The 16,672-nt window shown below is 53.7% G+C and overlaps 1 protein-coding gene across 1 annotated transcript; it reads right to left on the minus strand.

The window, feature by feature from the left end:
- Window positions 1–3,658: 3,658 nt before the first annotated feature.
- Window positions 3,659–15,918, minus strand: FOXN4 (forkhead box N4; the record flags this gene model as incomplete). Its single annotated transcript, XM_049768193.1, has 8 exons — window positions 3,659–3,921; window positions 5,549–5,926; window positions 7,049–7,256; window positions 11,343–11,439; window positions 11,945–12,072; window positions 12,558–12,680; window positions 12,777–12,901; window positions 15,795–15,918. Coding segments are annotated over 8 exons (1,446 nt in total), but the record flags the coding sequence as incomplete, so codon positions are not given.
- Between the last annotated feature and the right edge of the window lie 754 nt (window positions 15,919–16,672).

A 16,672-nucleotide genomic window follows, 5' to 3' on the forward strand; every position in this document is an offset into this window, starting at 1 on the left:
ACCTCCAGCGCCACCGCCCGGCCCGGCCCCTCCTTTCTTATTTTCTTCCTTACTTCCTCCCTCCCTGGCTTCCTGCCCCATGAAGAAATTCAGGCAATAATGGGGTTGACTGTGTGCCAGAGGCCTCCACAGTAGCTGTGGTGTGTTTATTGGGGATCAAACTCTGGGCCTTGTGCTTCAGCTCTGGAGCCCCTGAGAGCATGGTGCATCTTTCTCACCAACTTCCCAGCCTGTTAAGGTAATGGCAGTTGGACTTGGACACGCCCCTTGGGGACCCCACAGGGGACAGTTGGGCCTGGCCCCGCCCCTGTCACGCTGGGCATACGATTGCCAGTTGGCGAGAGGGGCCCAGGGGAGTGACCAGAACAGCGGCCAGTCAGCAGGGGCCAGAGACAAAGCCCCTGGGAGACTTGCCTGCTCTGTTGCTGCCTTTTATGTTCTATTCCCTCTTGAACCCGGGTCTACGGCCTCCCCAGCCCCCTCTGACTGGTGAATTTCTTTTTATTAGGATTTATATCTTTTCTTTTGTTGATATGGTTTATTATGGCCATTGATTTGTGCCTATTAAACCATCCTGGGAATGAATTCCACTTGATCACAGCGTGTGATCCTTCTGCATTTTTTTTTTTTTTTTGGTTTTTCAGGCCACACCCATTTGATGCTCAGGGGTTACTCCTGGCTAAGCGCTCAGAAATCGCCCCTGGCTTGGGGGGACCATATGGGACACCGGGGAATCGAACTGCGGTTCTTCCTTGGTTAGCGCTTGCAAGGCAGACACCTGACCTCTAGCGCCACCTCACCGGCCCCTATCGTTCTGCTATTTTATTGAATTTGTTTTGTTCAGAATTTTTACATCAATGGTCATCAGTAAAATGGGTCTAAAATTTTCTTTCTCAGTGATATCTCTGTCTGCTTTGGGGACTATTGCAAGTTTTGTTTCATGGAGGTGTTAGGGAGGATTCTGATTTCTTCAGGAATTTCTCACACTTAAGACAAGTGTAGGGCCGGGAGAGATAGCACAGCGGTGTTTGCCTTGCAAGCAGCCGATCCAGGACCAAAGGTGGTTGGTTCGAATCCCGGTGTCCCATATGGTCCGTTCCCCTCCCCACCCCCCACCCCCGTGCCTGCCAGGAGCTATTTCTGAGCAGACAGCCAGGAGTGACCCCTGAGCACTGCCGGGTGTGGCCCAAAAACAAAAAAAAAACAAAAACAAAAAAAAAGACAAGTGTAGAATTTGTCATAACTGCTCTCCTTTCTTCATGACATATTTTGTTTGGTTTGGGGGCCATACCCAATGACACCAGGGGCGTTGCACATAGTGAATGGTGTTCTGGGGGTGCCACAGACCAAAACCCACTCCCCCTGCTAGAGCAGGTGTTCAGTCCACGGAATTGTCTTCGGCTCTACTTGTTTTTCGTGTCGGCTACATTCTCGATTCGCGTTTACTAGTGGAGCTTTTGTTGACTATATTTTATTTTTTCATGCTTCTGGTGTGAGGTCAGGACATGTGGCGGGGCCCAGGGCCTCGTTTATGTGGCTGTGGGGCTCCGAGGCCCCCCAGGGTGGCTTGCTCCGGAGCTTCTGCCAAGGCTTTTGAGGGTGCTGGTTTCCGAGGAGCGGCAGGGCCTGGCCAAGCCTGCCCGGGGCAGCGCAGGGGCTTCCTGAGCCCGGGGTGAGGAGCTGGAAGCCTCTCAGACACGCAGGTTCCCGGGCTCCCACCTCACCTCCAAGAAGCGCAGAGCAGCCCAGTCTCCTCCCCATCTCCAGATCTCGCATCACACAGGTGGAGGTGTGGCCGCAAGCCCCCTGCTGTGTGACCCTGAATTCCTCAGAGCCAGACTTTCTCCATCTGCCAAATGGCCAAGAAGCCTCTTGGGGCTGAAGTGGGACGCCCAAAACTCCTTTCAGCCGTAACAGGACATCAGGCTTCCCCCTGGCTGCCTTTGTGCCCTTCAGCCCTGGACTCCTGGCATGCTGGGACCTGGCCCTGCCTCTTCAGTGCCCCCCCTCAGGGGTCCCCCAGGCCTTGTGGGGTCAGAGCGGCTAGCCCTGCCCTATCCTGCTGGCCAGGGCCAAGCTAATGAGAAAATCCCGTCTGGGGTCAGGGGAGCCTGGTCTCAGGCAGATCCGGGTTCACGTCACAGCAGTGTCACTCTTGTGAGTCTCTCTGATCATTTCGTTTGGTTTTGGGGCCGCAGCCAGCTGTGTGAAGGGCTCAGGGGGGGCTTAGGGGACAGGCTGGAAATGGTTCTGGGGATCAAACCCTGCTGAGCCACACTACTGCTGGTTCTGTTCAGACTTTATTCAGGAATACGGACCTTCCGCATTATTTACATCATCAGGGTCAAGCCCAACACAGGATCATTGACCAAACGTCTCCAAAGGTGTCATCACTGGAGGGGGCGAATGCCAACAGGGTGACCCAATGGTCCTGGGCTTCTGCTTCGAAAGATGGGCAGAGGAAGTGAGGACTCTGTTGGGTTTGACCTGGGTGGTGGGTTCGAGGCCAGGTTTAACGCTCCACCTGTCCTTGAGTCATGGAAGGATCCTGGCTCCCTGGCACAGGCACCAGACACGCAGCAGGAGAAGCCTCAGCCCTTTCCCACCCAACTCCGCTGTCCGCCAAGCCCGCCAGAGAAAGCTCGGACCAGAGAGATCAAGGAAATACTTCCCATTGCAACTTCTCAACCCTCAGCTGCGGCGGAGTATAGAGGGGGGACTCTCGGCCTCTCCAGTAAGGGTGGGGGGCCCCTTCCATCCTAGTACCGAGAAAAAGCCCCATTTGCCTATGTCCAAAACCCCAAACTCACACCACTGGCTGTCACCTCCCTGCTGGGATGAGCCTAGGTGGAGATTGGAATCTGGCCTGTGCTGTTTGGAAATTAGCTGGTGTTTGATTTGCCAAGATAAGGCTGATTCTTTTTGTTTGCTTTGTTTGGGGGTTGAGCTTAGGGGTTGCTCCTGGCTCTGGTGCTCATAAATTATTCCCGGCAGGCTCAGGGGACCCTACAGGTTTCTGGGGATCGAACTCAGGTCGGCCACATGCAAGGCAAATGCCCTCCCTGCTGTACTATTGCTCTGGCCCCAAGCTAGAGGCTGCTTCAAGGTGTCCCAGCATCATTCTATGGGAGGAATACTTCTGATTCGGATTTCCCCTTTTGGGGAAAGAGTTAAGAGGTGCCAGGTTGTACTCCAATAAATAGAAATAACCATCGCTGGCCCCAGGGCCTCCAGCTGGCCGGGACCAATTCTAGAACATTCTAGAACATTCTGTCTCTAGAGATGGGCTCAGAGGCAGGTGGACAGTGCTCATTAATCCCAAGCCTCTCTGCCAGCACCATGCTTGTCCATCTCAAGTGGAAACAGGTGTTTCACCCCAAAAGAGTGAATTGAAGGGCCTGGAATGACTCCGAGAAGCACTAGTATACGCTTGTTGGGGAGCCCCAGAAAAACAGGCTGGAGGCTCAGTTCCACAGCACGCTCAGCCTGATCCCTGGTCCCGTCAGACCTGGGGAGAGCCCTGACTCTCCTGTGGGGTGTGGAGAAGGGAAGCCGTCAGCAGCTCCCATCCAGGGGTACAGGAAGACTGTCAGGGGTGGGGTGAGCTCTTCTCTTTGGGCTGCTGCCCTGCTCAGTCAGCTCTGGGCCAGGATCCGGCTCACAGCAGGGCTATGGGCTTGTTCCCAGGGGTCCCCAGGCACTGTGGGGAGGAGGTGGAGGCCTGCGTGGCCACACTGTCCGGAGTAGCATAAGCCGCATAGAGCCCTGTCACCGCCAGGTCTGGGAAGGCCTGGTCACTGCTGCCGTTGGAGACAGGGGTCAGGCCAGCAGTCCCCAGCTCGCAGCCAAGTGGGGCGTCTCCGAAGGCCGCCAGCGAGTCCAGGCTGAAGCCCTCATCCTTAAGCTCCTCCCAGAGGGTCCCTTGCAAAGGCAAAGATATGTATGAGCCGGTCCCTGTCAGCAGGCTCCGGGCCCCCATCGGTGGTGGCAGCAGAGGAGGGAGGTTCCTGCCTGCTGCCCCTTGGGGTCTCCTGGAAACACACCTCCCACTGGTTTTCAAGAACCGAGGCAGAGCCGATGGGGAGGTGAGGGCAGTGCATCCTGCCCTGAGTGACCAGGCTCATGCCAAGGCAAGACAGTGGGGTCCCTTCACATGTGCTGGCTCTCAGGAATACAGGGTCAACTCGGATTCACTCTACAGTAACCCCCCAGGAGTCCCCCAAACCCACCAGGAGTAAGGCCTGAGAAGCCCTGGGTATGGCCCCAACACCGAAATTAAGACAGAGCTCTTGAGAGCAGCTGCTGTCGCCACCAGGAATCTCATGTGTGGAAACATCTGGGTCTGGGGCTGCAGCTGTAGCACAGCAGGGAGGACATTTGCTTTGCACATGGCTAACCCAGATTCGACCTCCGGTATCCCAGAGGAACCCCGAACCTGTCAGGAGTAATTCTTGAGCACAGAATCAGGAGGGACCTTTGAGTACTGCTGGATGTGGCTCCCAAAGCAAAACAAAGCAAAATAAATAAATAAATAAATAAATAAATAAATAAATAAAGATTTGTGTTCTGGGGCGGAATGATAGCAAAGCGATAAGGTGTTTGCCTTGCATGCAGCCAACCAAAGATGGACCCAGGTTTGATTTTGGGCATCCCATGTATGGTCCCCTGAGCCTGCCAGAGATGATTTCTGAGCACAGAGTCAGAAGGAACCCCTGAGTACTGTCAGGTGTGGCAACAAAACAAAACAAAACAAAAAAATAGAATTGTTTTCTTCACTCTTCACCTGAGGACTTAACACCCACTCCGCACCCATCCTGCAATCTCCTGCCTGACATCATCCCTGTTGGGGACCTGTGGCCTGGCATGGGGCTGGGGTCACTAGTTAAACATCAGGGGTGACCCACCTGGGTGGGAGTCCCAGCTCTGCCCTGGCTAACCAGGTGCTCAGAAGCCTGCCCTGGGAGCCGGGGATTAAACCTGGGTCTGTCCGAGATCAGAGCGTGCAAGGCAAATGCCCTACTGCTGTGCTATCTCTCTGGAACCTAGTTTGTTTGTCTTTGTTTTGTTTTGTTTTGAGGCCACATCTGGCAGGACTCAGGAGTTGCTCCTGACTCTGTGATCAGGAATCACTCCGACAGTACTCAAAAGGACCCTCTGGGATGCCGGGGATTGAAGCCAGGCTGGCTGCTCACAAGGCATCCATCCTGTAGGGTCCCCCGAGTCTGCCAGGAGCGATTTCTGAGCACAGAGCCAGGAGTAACCCCTGAGAGCCGCTGGGTCTGACCCAAAAAAAGAAAAAAAAAGAAAAACCCAGGACCCTGTGCCTCAGTTTCCCCACTGTCAGAAGGGAGCCATGGAAGGGACTAAGGGGGGAGAATAGACAGAGCTTTGGAAGGCCAGCCTGAAACCATGTTCTGAGTCTGTGCACACGGGATGCCACGATTAGTCCTAGGCTCTGGAAGTGCGTGCACGCAGCTCTCCTTTTCCAGTGCTCCTCCATCTGTCTGCCCCCTTCTCGGTCCCCCCGATGCCCATTCTACCACCTCACCCTGCAGAGCGAAGTCCATGATGCTGGGGTCCAGCGCATCCACCTCGGTGCTCAGGTCAGTGCTGATGTTGACGAAGTCCGAGGCACTGGCGGCCCTGTCCAGGCTCAGGTGGGGGAGCAGGGGGTGCAGGGGAGGGGTCTGCGCCGGGGCAGGCGAGTTGGGGGCCAGGTGTGCCTGGGGCTGCAACTGGTGGTGCAGGGGGGCTGACTGTAGGGACAGGGTCACCTGCGGCGGGCACGGGAGCTGGGTGGCAGCCAGGCAGCCGTGGGTCCTGGCCACGGGGGCGGCATGTGTGAGCACAGGAGTATCGGGGTCCCCTGTCTTGCTGGAACGCCGGCAACTTTCTGGCCGGTCCGAGATCAGCTTGTCCAGCTCCTCTGTGGGCAAGTGGAGAGGGGTTTGCTCAGAAAGCACCCGAGGGACCCACTTGAAATTCCTGGGGCCTTGGGCCCACATCTGCTAGATGTTTTGACCTCAGGGAATGACTTTATTTCCATTTGGGAATTCATGATACCTTGCTCTACAGCTGGAAAAGCTCGAGTTCTCTCTTGAGCATAGATAGATCTTTCTCTTTCCTTCCCATTAGTTTTCAAATAAAAATTTTTTTTGTTTTGTTTTGCTTTTTTTGGATTTTGGGCCACACCCGGCAGCACTCACAGAGCCAGAGCACCCTTCTGGCTCTGTTCTCAGAAATGGCTCCTGGCAGGCTCGGGGGACCATATGGATGCTGAGGATCGAACCCGGGTTCGTCCTGGTTTGGCTGTGAGCAAGGCAAACACCCTACCGCTGTACTCTCACTCCAGCTCCACAAATAAACTTGTTTTTACTAAAAATAAAATTACAGGGCAGGGGGCCATGAGCAATAGCACAGTGGAAAGGATGTTTTCCTTGCACATGGCTGACCCAGATTCGATCCCTGGCATCCCATAGGGCCCTTCAAGCACAGCCAGAGTGATTCCTGAGTGCCAGGAGTAAGCCCTGAGCTTTGCTGGGTGGACCCAAAAACTACCAAAAAAAGTTCCAGTTTCCTGGATACCAAGGATGCAATTCAACCCCTTGAGCTCTCTTTAGCCCCAGAAATACTTTTATCTGATATATACAGGACATTCTGTGTATTAAAATGATATCACACTATATACTGATTTACAAATTGCCTCTTCTCACTAAATTGAGAACATCTTCACATTATAAAAACAATTTATCTCTGATATCTTTTTCTTTTCTTGAGGCGGGTCACACCCAGTGGCACTCAGGGATTCCTCTTGGCTCTGTGCTCAGAAATTCCTCTTGGCAAGCTCTGGGGGTGGGGGTGTGAGGGGACCCTATGGGTTGCTGGGGATGGAAACTGGTTCGGCATATGCGAGTCAAATGCCTTCCCTGCTGTGCTATCACCCCGGCCCCCTTTCCAGCCCTTCCCGACCAGGACACGCCATCTCTCCAGCCCGTTGCTGGCAAGACAGGAAGACAGCAGCGTGAGGAGAAGGTGGGTGCCGCCTCACCGGGGTTGGCCATGCTCCGGTGGATGGCGGCCAGGTCCTTCCTCTTCCACTTGTACATCTCCTCCTCCATCTTCTCGATGCGGGCCAGGTTCAGGGCCCACAGGCAGCCCTTGCGTGAGGAGCCGCCCATCCTGTTCTCCACTTTCTCGAAGCACTTGTTCAGGGACAGGTTATGGCGCACAGAGTTCTTCCAGCCGTCGGGAGCCGTCTGTGAGGGGTGGGGTGGGGGGAGGAGGATGTGACGTTTCGGAGCCCCCTCCACCCCGTCTGCCCCAGGGATCCCTCAGACTCCTGCCTGGGTCTTCCACACCAAGTCTGGACTTGGGGAGGCGAGAAGGCTGGGTGAAGACGGCGGCTAACCAAGAGTCCTTCTGGGATCAAGGTGGCTGCCAAAGTGCCTGCCAGGCATAGACTTTAGGTGTGGACCATGGTTCCAGTGTGAGGACAAGGCCGCCCCTTCCCTCCATGCTCCAGCACCAGGAAGGAAGCCATGGGTGCTGCTCAGACATGGATCATCGGGCAAGAGGATCGCAGGGAATTCTTTGCTTTTTTTTGGGCCACACCCAGCAAATGGGGATGGAACCTGGGTTGGCCGTGTGCAAAGCCAGTGTCCTACCCACTACCCTCTCTCTCTAGCCCCCATATTAAATAATTTTTTTAAATTTTTGGGTCACATCTGGCAGTGCTCAGGGGTTACTTCTGGCTCTGTGCTCAGAAATCGTTCCTGGAAGGCTCAGGGGACCATGTGGGATGATGGGGATCAAACCCGGGTTTGTCCTGTGTTGGCCATATGCAAAACAAACGCCCTACCGCTGTGCTATTGCTCCGACTCTGTATTAAATCATTTTTAGGGGCCAGAGCAATAGCACAGTGGGGAAGGTACTCCCCTTGCACATGGCCAACCCGGGTTCAAGCCCCAGCATCCCTTCTGGTTCCCGGAGCCCGCCAGGAGCTATCCCTGAGCACTGAGCCAGGAATAATTTTTGAGCACTCCTGAGCAAGCCAACAAAAATCCTGATACTTTATTATCAAATGACCAGCTTCACAGTGGGCCCCATGCCCTACACTTGAGCACACACACACACACACACACACACACACACACACGTCCAGACTTCCGTGTTCTCTCTCTTTCTCTGTCTCTGTCTCTCTCTGTCTCTCTTTCTTTGTCTCTCTCTCTCTCATTGCCAAGATTAAACTCAGACTCTCTTACACATTTCCTTGTCCTGCTGAGCCACTTGCCTGACCTGACCCCTGGGCTGAGCCACTCTGCTGGGCCTTATGCCTCTGCCCCCTGGATGCTGGCGGACTCTGCTTCAACCCTCAGGGCCCTGTTCCAATGTTCCCTGTCTCTGGATTCCTTGCTCCGGTGTGTGAAGGTGGAGCTGTTCGGAGTCTTTATTCCCAGGTGAACAGATGGAAATGGGGCCAACACAGATGGTGTGTATGTAAGATTTTCCTATTTTAATGTGCTTAGGCAAAAGAGGAACAATGCTACAAGGTATTATTGGTGTATATGGGGGCTGAGGGAACAAGTCCAACAACCCCCATAACTTGGTTCATTTTTTTTGTTTTGTTTTGGGCCACACCAGGTGACACTCAAGGGTTACTCCTGGCTATGTGTTCAGAAGTCGCTCCTGGCTTGGGGGACCATATGGGATGCTGGGGGGGATCGAACCATGGTCCATCCTAGGCTAGCGCCAGGTGCTAAGGGGTAAGATGCCTTACCCCTTGCACCACCACTCCAGTCCCTGGTAATTTGGTTCTAACATGAACTCTAAACAGAGACTCTTCTACCAGAATTCCTTATTGAACAGATCACAAAAACAAAACAAAAAAAACAGTGGGCAAAATTGTCACTATAGAAGAAGGTATTCAAAAAGAGTTCTAGGGCCCAGAGAGATAGCACAGCAGGTCGTTTGCCTTGCAAGCAGCCGATCCAGGACCAAAGGTGGTTGGTTCAAATCCCAGTGTCCCCGTGCCTGCCAGGAGCTATTTCTGAGCAGACAGCCAGGAGTAACCCCTGAGCACCGCCGGGTGTGGCCCAAAAACCAAAAAAAAAAAAAAAAAAAAAAAAAAAAAAGAGTTCTAGCTGTTAAGGGACTACATCTAAGATATACAAAGGAAATATAATGTCCCTTATATGTCTTTAGAAATATTCGGGGGAGGGTGTTAAATCCGGGACACCACTTTGGTCTGTGATTTAGCCTTCTAGAGTCTGCAAAGCAACTCCCAGCAGTCCCATCTCAGGACATGTCTTTGAGTGGGGACTTCTCAGCACCGAGTATGGTGCAAGCTCAGGTACACAGTGAAGGAAGGTGGAGGACAGGAGGCCACTGAGAGTAGATACACAGGAACAGAGTATTGGTTTCTTCTCAGGCTGAGCGTCTATTTTTCTACTTTGGGAGCTGGTTGGTAGCTGGCTTGAGTGGGGATAATAATCTGTTTCATGAGGAACCAAGAACTGAGGGTAAAAGGGGTTAAATGTGGGGTAATAGGCATTGAAGGTGAGGGAGTAAAGGACTAGAAATGAGCTTGTAAGGTGGTGAGCTGGGTGGGGGGGGGGGAGGAAAGACATTCTGTGTATTGTAAACATAGATTAGACCCTGATATCCTATTAAAATATCTATACATTACACACGGAGGCTCTAACCCCCAAGCAATTTGATCTGAGAATGGACACTGGTGGGAAGGAAAGTTGCTGGTGACTTTCCTAAGCCAGCCCCTCTTGATATTATATATAAAAACAAGTACTTATCTGATAGATATAGAAACACAAATTTTGTAATGCAGTTGGGCCTTCTACCCTGAACAATGGCATAATGACTTGGCTCAGGCCTCAGAAAAATGGGCATTGCCCATACACCCCTGAACCATGGGTACCATCTAGGGAAACAACCGCAATTGTCTATAACATCACCAGGAAGCAAACCTCTACCAGGGAAGACCCTACTGCTGCCCTGGCATTGACTACTTTAAATACCCAGATGACTCAGCAACAACCTGCTTGCAGGGCAGGTTTCAGGGTAGGACTCTCCACATTGCCCTCTAAAATGGTGAGGTGAAACTAGACACTCCACATCAGCCTGACTTCGATGAAGAAGATGAATAGAAACCAGAATCCTTTTTTTTTTGTTTTGTTTTGGTTTGGTTTTTGGGTCACACCCGGCAGCACTCAGGGGTTCCTCCTGGCTCTACACTCAGAAATCACTCCTCCTGGGGCCGGGAAGGTGGCGCTAGAGGTAAGGTGTCTGCCTTGCAAGCGCTAGCGTAGGACAGACCGCGGTTCGATTCCCCCGGCGTCCCATATGGTCCCCCCAAGCCAGGGGCGATTTCTGAGCACATAGCCAGGAGTAACCCCTGAGTGTCAAACGGGTGTGGCCCAAAAACCAAAAAACCAAAAAAAAAAATCACTCCTGGCAGGCCGGAATTTGAACCATCGTCCTTCTGCATGCAAGGCAAACGCTCTACCTCCATGCTATCTCTCCGGCCCCAGAAACCAGAATCTTTAATGACAGGAACTTGACACCAACAACAGCTAATGTGCGAAAAAATTTCACTAGGACCACAGCAGAGAATGACTCAGGGGTTGGACAACCTAGTATGCCTGGAACCTAGAGCTGGTCTTTTTTTTTTTTTTCTTTTTCTTTGGTTTTTGGGTCACACCCGACAGCACTCAGGGATTACTCCTGGCTCTATGCTCAGAAATCGCTCCTGGCAGGCTCGGGGACCATATGGGATGCAGGGATTCGAAGCACCATTGGTCCTGGGTTGGCTGCTTGCAAGGCAAATGCCCTACCTCCATGCTATCTCTCTGGCCCCCTTTTCCCCCATATTTTTCTGGGCCTATGCAAACAATAATCACCACTCTCACACTATTATTACTGTATTTTTTTAACTCTTATTTTTTTTGTTTGTTTGGGTTTTTTTTGGGTCATACCTGGCAGCCTTAGGGGTTACTCCTGGCTCTAGGCTCAGAAATTGCTCCTGAGTGCTGCCAGGTGTGACCCCAAAACAAAAACAAAAAAAAGAGCTTACTAAACTTAAAAGAAAAACAACACGTAATTTTAGTAAAATGCCTGTCTTGAATACAGGAGGCAGGGGATGGGAAGAAGGGGCGTGGCATTGGTGGTGGGAAGGTTGCACAGGTGAAGGGGGGGTTCTGGAACCCAACTACAATCTTGTTTGTAATTATGGTGCTTAAATAAAGAGTTTATATTTAAAAAAAAACATGGACAGTCGTGGGAGTGTCCCTGTCCGCACCCTACCCTCCACCCCAGGCTGGGAGCCTTACTTTGAAGTAGGGGAAGTGCTCCTTCATGAAGCTGTAGATCTCACTCACGGGCAAGCTGCCTGTTTTGCTGCTCTTCAGGGCCATGGCGATCAGACAGCTGCGGGGCAAGAAGTGGGGCAGGCCAGCCGTGACAGCGCCTCAGTTGGGCAGCCCGGGGCCGTCTCTGCCAGGAAGTCCACCCAGCTTGCTACAGTCCCTGTTCCCAGGACCTTCTCATCCCACCCTTGCCACCACCTGCCCTTCTCCTGGTCCCTGAGAAATGTGATCTTTTCTTCTCTCCACCCCCACCCATCGGATGTCTGTCCTCCTAGAACTGGCCTACACCCCCAAAATCCTGGGAATGATGTGATACTAGTTCCTTGCTGACGGTGTGCACTCAGAGAGGTCACGCCACGCCTCCGAGGTCACACAGCTTGTGGACGCTGAAGTCGGGTCCGAAGTAGACTCGTCGTCTGGATGGTCCTTCCTGAGGGCTGGTTCCCCTGTGGGGTCCTCACCTCCCAAAACCCACCACAGGGGCCAGGCTGCCAAGGGGCTGTCTTGGCGGCTCCCCGCCCCACCCCGCCCCACCACGCCCACCCCAGCCCAGGCCCTGAACTCACCTGTAAGAGTAGATGGGCTTAGGGTAGTGTTTGGGGTGCAGGTCCTGAGATGAAAGTGCAGCCACTCGGGGCTGGGAATAGGGAGGGCACACCCCAAAAGGGGAGCCGTAGAGGCCCCCAGGAGGGCACTTTCCCAGGAGCAGGAGAAGGGAAGGAGGACAGAGAGAGGAGGCGAGAGAGCCTGTTATTCATGGTTGGCACCCCTGTCCCCAACATGAAGATGAGGGACCCTCGTTCTCCATCATGGAGATAGAAGAACCCCCATTATTCAACTCAGAGACGACGGACCCCAGTTCTCCATCCCAGAGATGAGGGACTCCAGCCCCATCATGGAGATGAGGGACCCTCGCTCTCCATCCCGGGGATGGGGGACCCCCGCTCTCCATCCCGGAGATGAGGGGATCCCCCATTCTTAAATGCAAGGGCCCCCTATACCCCCTCCCAGAGACAATTGTGTTTCCCTCCGCTTCAAGGATTTAGGGGACAGGGGCAGAATGACCCATGAAGTGGGCCTGGTTGGGGGAACGATATCCACATCCCAGGGGAGTCTCAATGGAGGCTTCAAGCAACCCTTGGCCCCGATCTACTGCAGGGGCCCTCGCACCGCCCCTACCTGCTGTGTGCCCAGGGGCAGCTGGAACTGTCGTGGGGAGGTGGGTGAGTACAGCGGAGGCCCGCCCTGCAGCACGGCTGCTGCCTGGGCCCTTGCCGGGGCCCCCGTGGGGAACGGACTCATCTGCTGGGGCTGAAAGAGGAGACAGGGGCGTCAGGGGGGCAGAGGGGCCCCACCCCGCCTGGATGTTGGCCTCTTGCTCTCTGGGGATGCACTTACAGGAGCCCCGTGGCTGCTCATGGGGCCCAGGTCCAGCATGCCTGGGGGGGCCATGCGGGCGGGGCCGTGGAGCAGGGGCGCTGGGGCGACTCCCGGGTGCAGGTCCGCTGTGCCTGCCAAGGCTCCTGAAGGGGGAAGCACAGGTTTAAGGGCAGGAGGCTAAAGGCAGGGCGGCTTGGTCTGGGCACCAGCAGAGTCAAGCTGCTCCCATCTCCTAGTGTGAGGAAAAAGGCATCAAGCGAGGGCTGGGGCAACAAATAGCACAGCAGCAGGGTGTTTGCCTTGCACATGGCCGATGGGCCTGGGTTCGATTCCCGGCATCCCATAGGGTTCCCCGAGTCTGCCGGGCGCGATTTTTGAGCACAAAGCTAAGAGCAGTCCCTGAATGCTGCTGGATGTGGCCCAACCCCCAGACCCTTAAAAAAAAAAAAGGCATCAAGTGAGCGCACTTCTCTGGGAGAACACCCAGACAGAACTCTGGGGCCAGCCTCAGTCTCCACCTCTGTACTGTGGGCTGCCAGCATGACCTACTTATCTACCTGTAAAAATGTGTGTGGGAGGGGCCGGGAAGGTGGCGCTAGAGGTAAGGTGTCTGCCTTACAAGCGCTAGCCAAGGAACGGACCGCGGTTCGATCCCCCCAAGCCAGGGGCGATTTCTGAGCACATAGCCAGGAGCAATCCCTGAGCGTCAAACGGGTGTGGCCCAAAAAAAAATGTGTGTGGGGGGGGAATGTCTATAAAGTGCTTTATTTGGTTCATTGTTGGACACAGGATAATGCCTACGAAGATAAGTCAACACTCGCCATGCGACCAGCCACGATGCTGTGCGGAATGTCTTGGTTCTGTGAATGTGTGCAACAAAGGCACCCACTCATGGCTGGTCGCTCCTCCTCAGAAATGCGGCAAGTGCCCGAGTTTAGTCCCTCCCTGACCCTCTTGCTAAGCCTTGACCTGCTTGCGCGCTCTCAACCATCCCTGCCTATGCTGGGTCTGAAACAGACATTGTCAATCCATCACAGACTCGCACAATACTAGTCATCACTTCTTTTTTTTTTTTTTTTTGGTTCTTGGGCCACACCCAGCAGCACTCAGGGGTTACTTCTGGCTCCACGCTCAGAAATCACTCCTGGCAGGCTCTAGGGACCATATGGGATTCAAACCAATGACCTTCTGCATGAAAGGCAAATGCCTTCCTTCCATGCTATCTCTCCGGACCTCGACTCCTGGGCTTTGTCAGCCTGGTCTTGTCCTTCCTTCACTGACTAATCTACCCGCTTCCTGAGAATGGCGCTTTAAGCTCTCCTCTTAGAGCCACAGAGGCATAGGGAGATGACAGGGAGGGAGAAAGTGTCCCTCCTGACAAGCGACCAGGCCCTGAAGGAACTCTGCACTGAGTCCAGAAGATGGTGCTGTTACTCTTCATTGCCAATGAGGCAACCCAGGCTCGCCCAGCACCAAACTGCCTTCAGAGGCTTCTAGACCGAGGGTTGGTTTGTGCCAGCCAGCAGGCTGTATATGCGCGTGTCAGTAAGTCGGGCTGGCACCTGGCCCTGCCCACTCATCTACACCCCTCTGCGGGGTTTCTGTGGTAACGACACTGCTCAGCACAGTCCGCAGACTCGAAGCTGACAGCCTGTCCTTTGACCGAAGTTGGCCGCTCCCACTACAGATATTTTGACCAAGAATGATTTACCGAATGCAATAGTCCTGGACACCATTTTCCTACCGCCCCAACTATTGGGACTTCCAATGCTGTGAAAATTCTTCTTCTTCTTCTTCCTTTTTTTTCTTTTTTTTCTTTTCTTTTTTTTTTTTTTTTTGCCTTTTGGGTCATACTCTGTGATGCACAGGGGTTACTCCTGGCTCTGCACTCAGAAATCATTCCTGGCAGGCTCAGGGGACCATATGGGATGCTGGGGATGGAACCTGAGTCTGTCCTGGGTTGGCTGTGTGCAAGGCAAACATTTTGCCACTGTGCTCTCTCTCTAACCTCTGTGATGGTTATCTTAGTTGACTGTTTCTCTTCAGCACTTCCTGTGACTGTCACTAAATTCCACGTATGTATTGATGCTACAAGTGACTTTTCATTGAGCACTTACTCTGCACTTTCCATGAACTCTGTCTCTCTTTGTCTCCCTGTCTCTTTCTCTCTCTCTCTCTCTCTCTCTCTCTCTCTCTCTCTCTCTCTCTCTCTCAATGAAGAGGTCAGTAAACATTATCTGCAAAGAGCCGATTGACAGTATTGTAGGCTTAGCCTGCCAGAAAGATTTTGTGCATCCTTAAACCATGTACAAAATAGCTGAATGTGATGGTTGTAACAGAGAGAGAGAGAGAGAGAGAGAGAGAGAGAGAGAGAGAGAGAGAGAGAGAGAAAGAGAGAGAGACTCCATCCGGGGCATCTGGCCGGTAGCTGAGGTTCGCAGTAAGTTCTTAATGTTCCAGAATCAGTGTGTGTGGCAGGGGCGGGGGGCATTGAAGGATAATAGGGGCAGAAATAATAGTACAGTGGGGAGGGTAAGTGCGTTGCATGTGGCAGGCAGACCTGGGTTCAATCCACGACATCCCATATAGCCTTAGAGTGCCAGGAGTGATTTCTGAGCACAGAGACTGAGCATCGTTGGTGTGGTCCCAACAAAGAAAACAAAAAGGAAGGAAGGAAGGAAGGAAGGAAGGAAGGAAGGAAGGAAGGAAGGAAGGAAGGAAGGAAGGAAGGAAGGGAGGGAGGGAGGGAGGGAGGGAGGGAAGAAGAAGGGAGGGATGGAGGAAGAAAGAAAAAAAGAGCGAGAAAGAGAGAGGGAAGGAAGAAGAAAGGTTGGAAGAGAAAGAAGAAAGGGAGGAAGGAAGAAAAAGGAAGAGAAAGAAGGAAGGGAGGGAGAGATGAAGGGAGAGATGAAGGAAGGAGGAAGGAAGATGGAAGGAAGTTGGAAAGGAGGAAGGAAGGCGGGAAAGGAGGAAGAAAGGGAGGAAAGTGCTATGCTGGATGCCACCCTCTTCTGCCCCACCGAGTCCTGGGCCCACCTGGGAGAGCCGCCGGCACACTGGGGTCCATGCGGCCACTCGTCATCTGCTGCAGCCGAGGCACATCCACGGCCGTGAGCCACGACAGAGACCGCAAGTCCCCAGGCAGGTCGTCGTCGCTGGCGGCCAGGAGCCTGCAGGTGGGCACAGGTGAGGCGGATCCTCAGGGCCGCTCTAGGCCGCCTCCCCACCCTGCTCCCATCTCCCTGTGAAGTCCCTCACCCTCCACCTGCCCTCCCCACATCTGGCCCCACATCCTCAAAGGTGCCTTTGCTCCCCCTTTCATCTCCCTCACCTTGTCCCTATCCCCCCACTAACAGATCCAAATGTCTCAGGACCCCCAAATTGAGTTCCAGGCACCATGCCCAGTCTATCTCATACTTCCTGTCACCACATGGCTGGTCCCATTTCACAGGCACCACCAGCAGCCTTGAGAGGTGAGAGGTGCTCCTTGACAGGAGGGGAAATAGAGGCAGTAAGTCACTTGCCCGGAGCCACATAGCAGGAGGCAACAGGACTAGACTCCAAGTCTAGTGCTCCTCACCGGGCCCCAGGCAGCACGTGAGAGGCTCTGGATGAGGTCAGCAGCCGCCAGAAGCCACCCCTGAGTCAAACTCCTGCTTGATGTGCGCTGGGCTCTGACCTGGGGGCTGCCGTGATGCTCTGGAAGCTGCATTATGCTTGGACCCCTGACCCCAAGTCCTCACGAGGCCAGACACAGTGTCCCGAGGAGTGGAAGGGCCACCAACCCCCTGCACCCCATTTTTCACAGGACAGAGATTTGCACAGGATTGGCTGGGGAAGGGAGGCACTCTGCACCTCTCCTGGACTGGTCTTTCTCTGTGTGTCTCTTCCTGTCTCTGTCTTTCCCCTCTCTA

This window comes from Suncus etruscus, chromosome 2 (genome assembly GCF_024139225.1).
Source record: "Suncus etruscus isolate mSunEtr1 chromosome 2, mSunEtr1.pri.cur, whole genome shotgun sequence".
NCBI lineage: Eukaryota > Metazoa > Chordata > Mammalia > Eulipotyphla > Soricidae > Suncus > Suncus etruscus.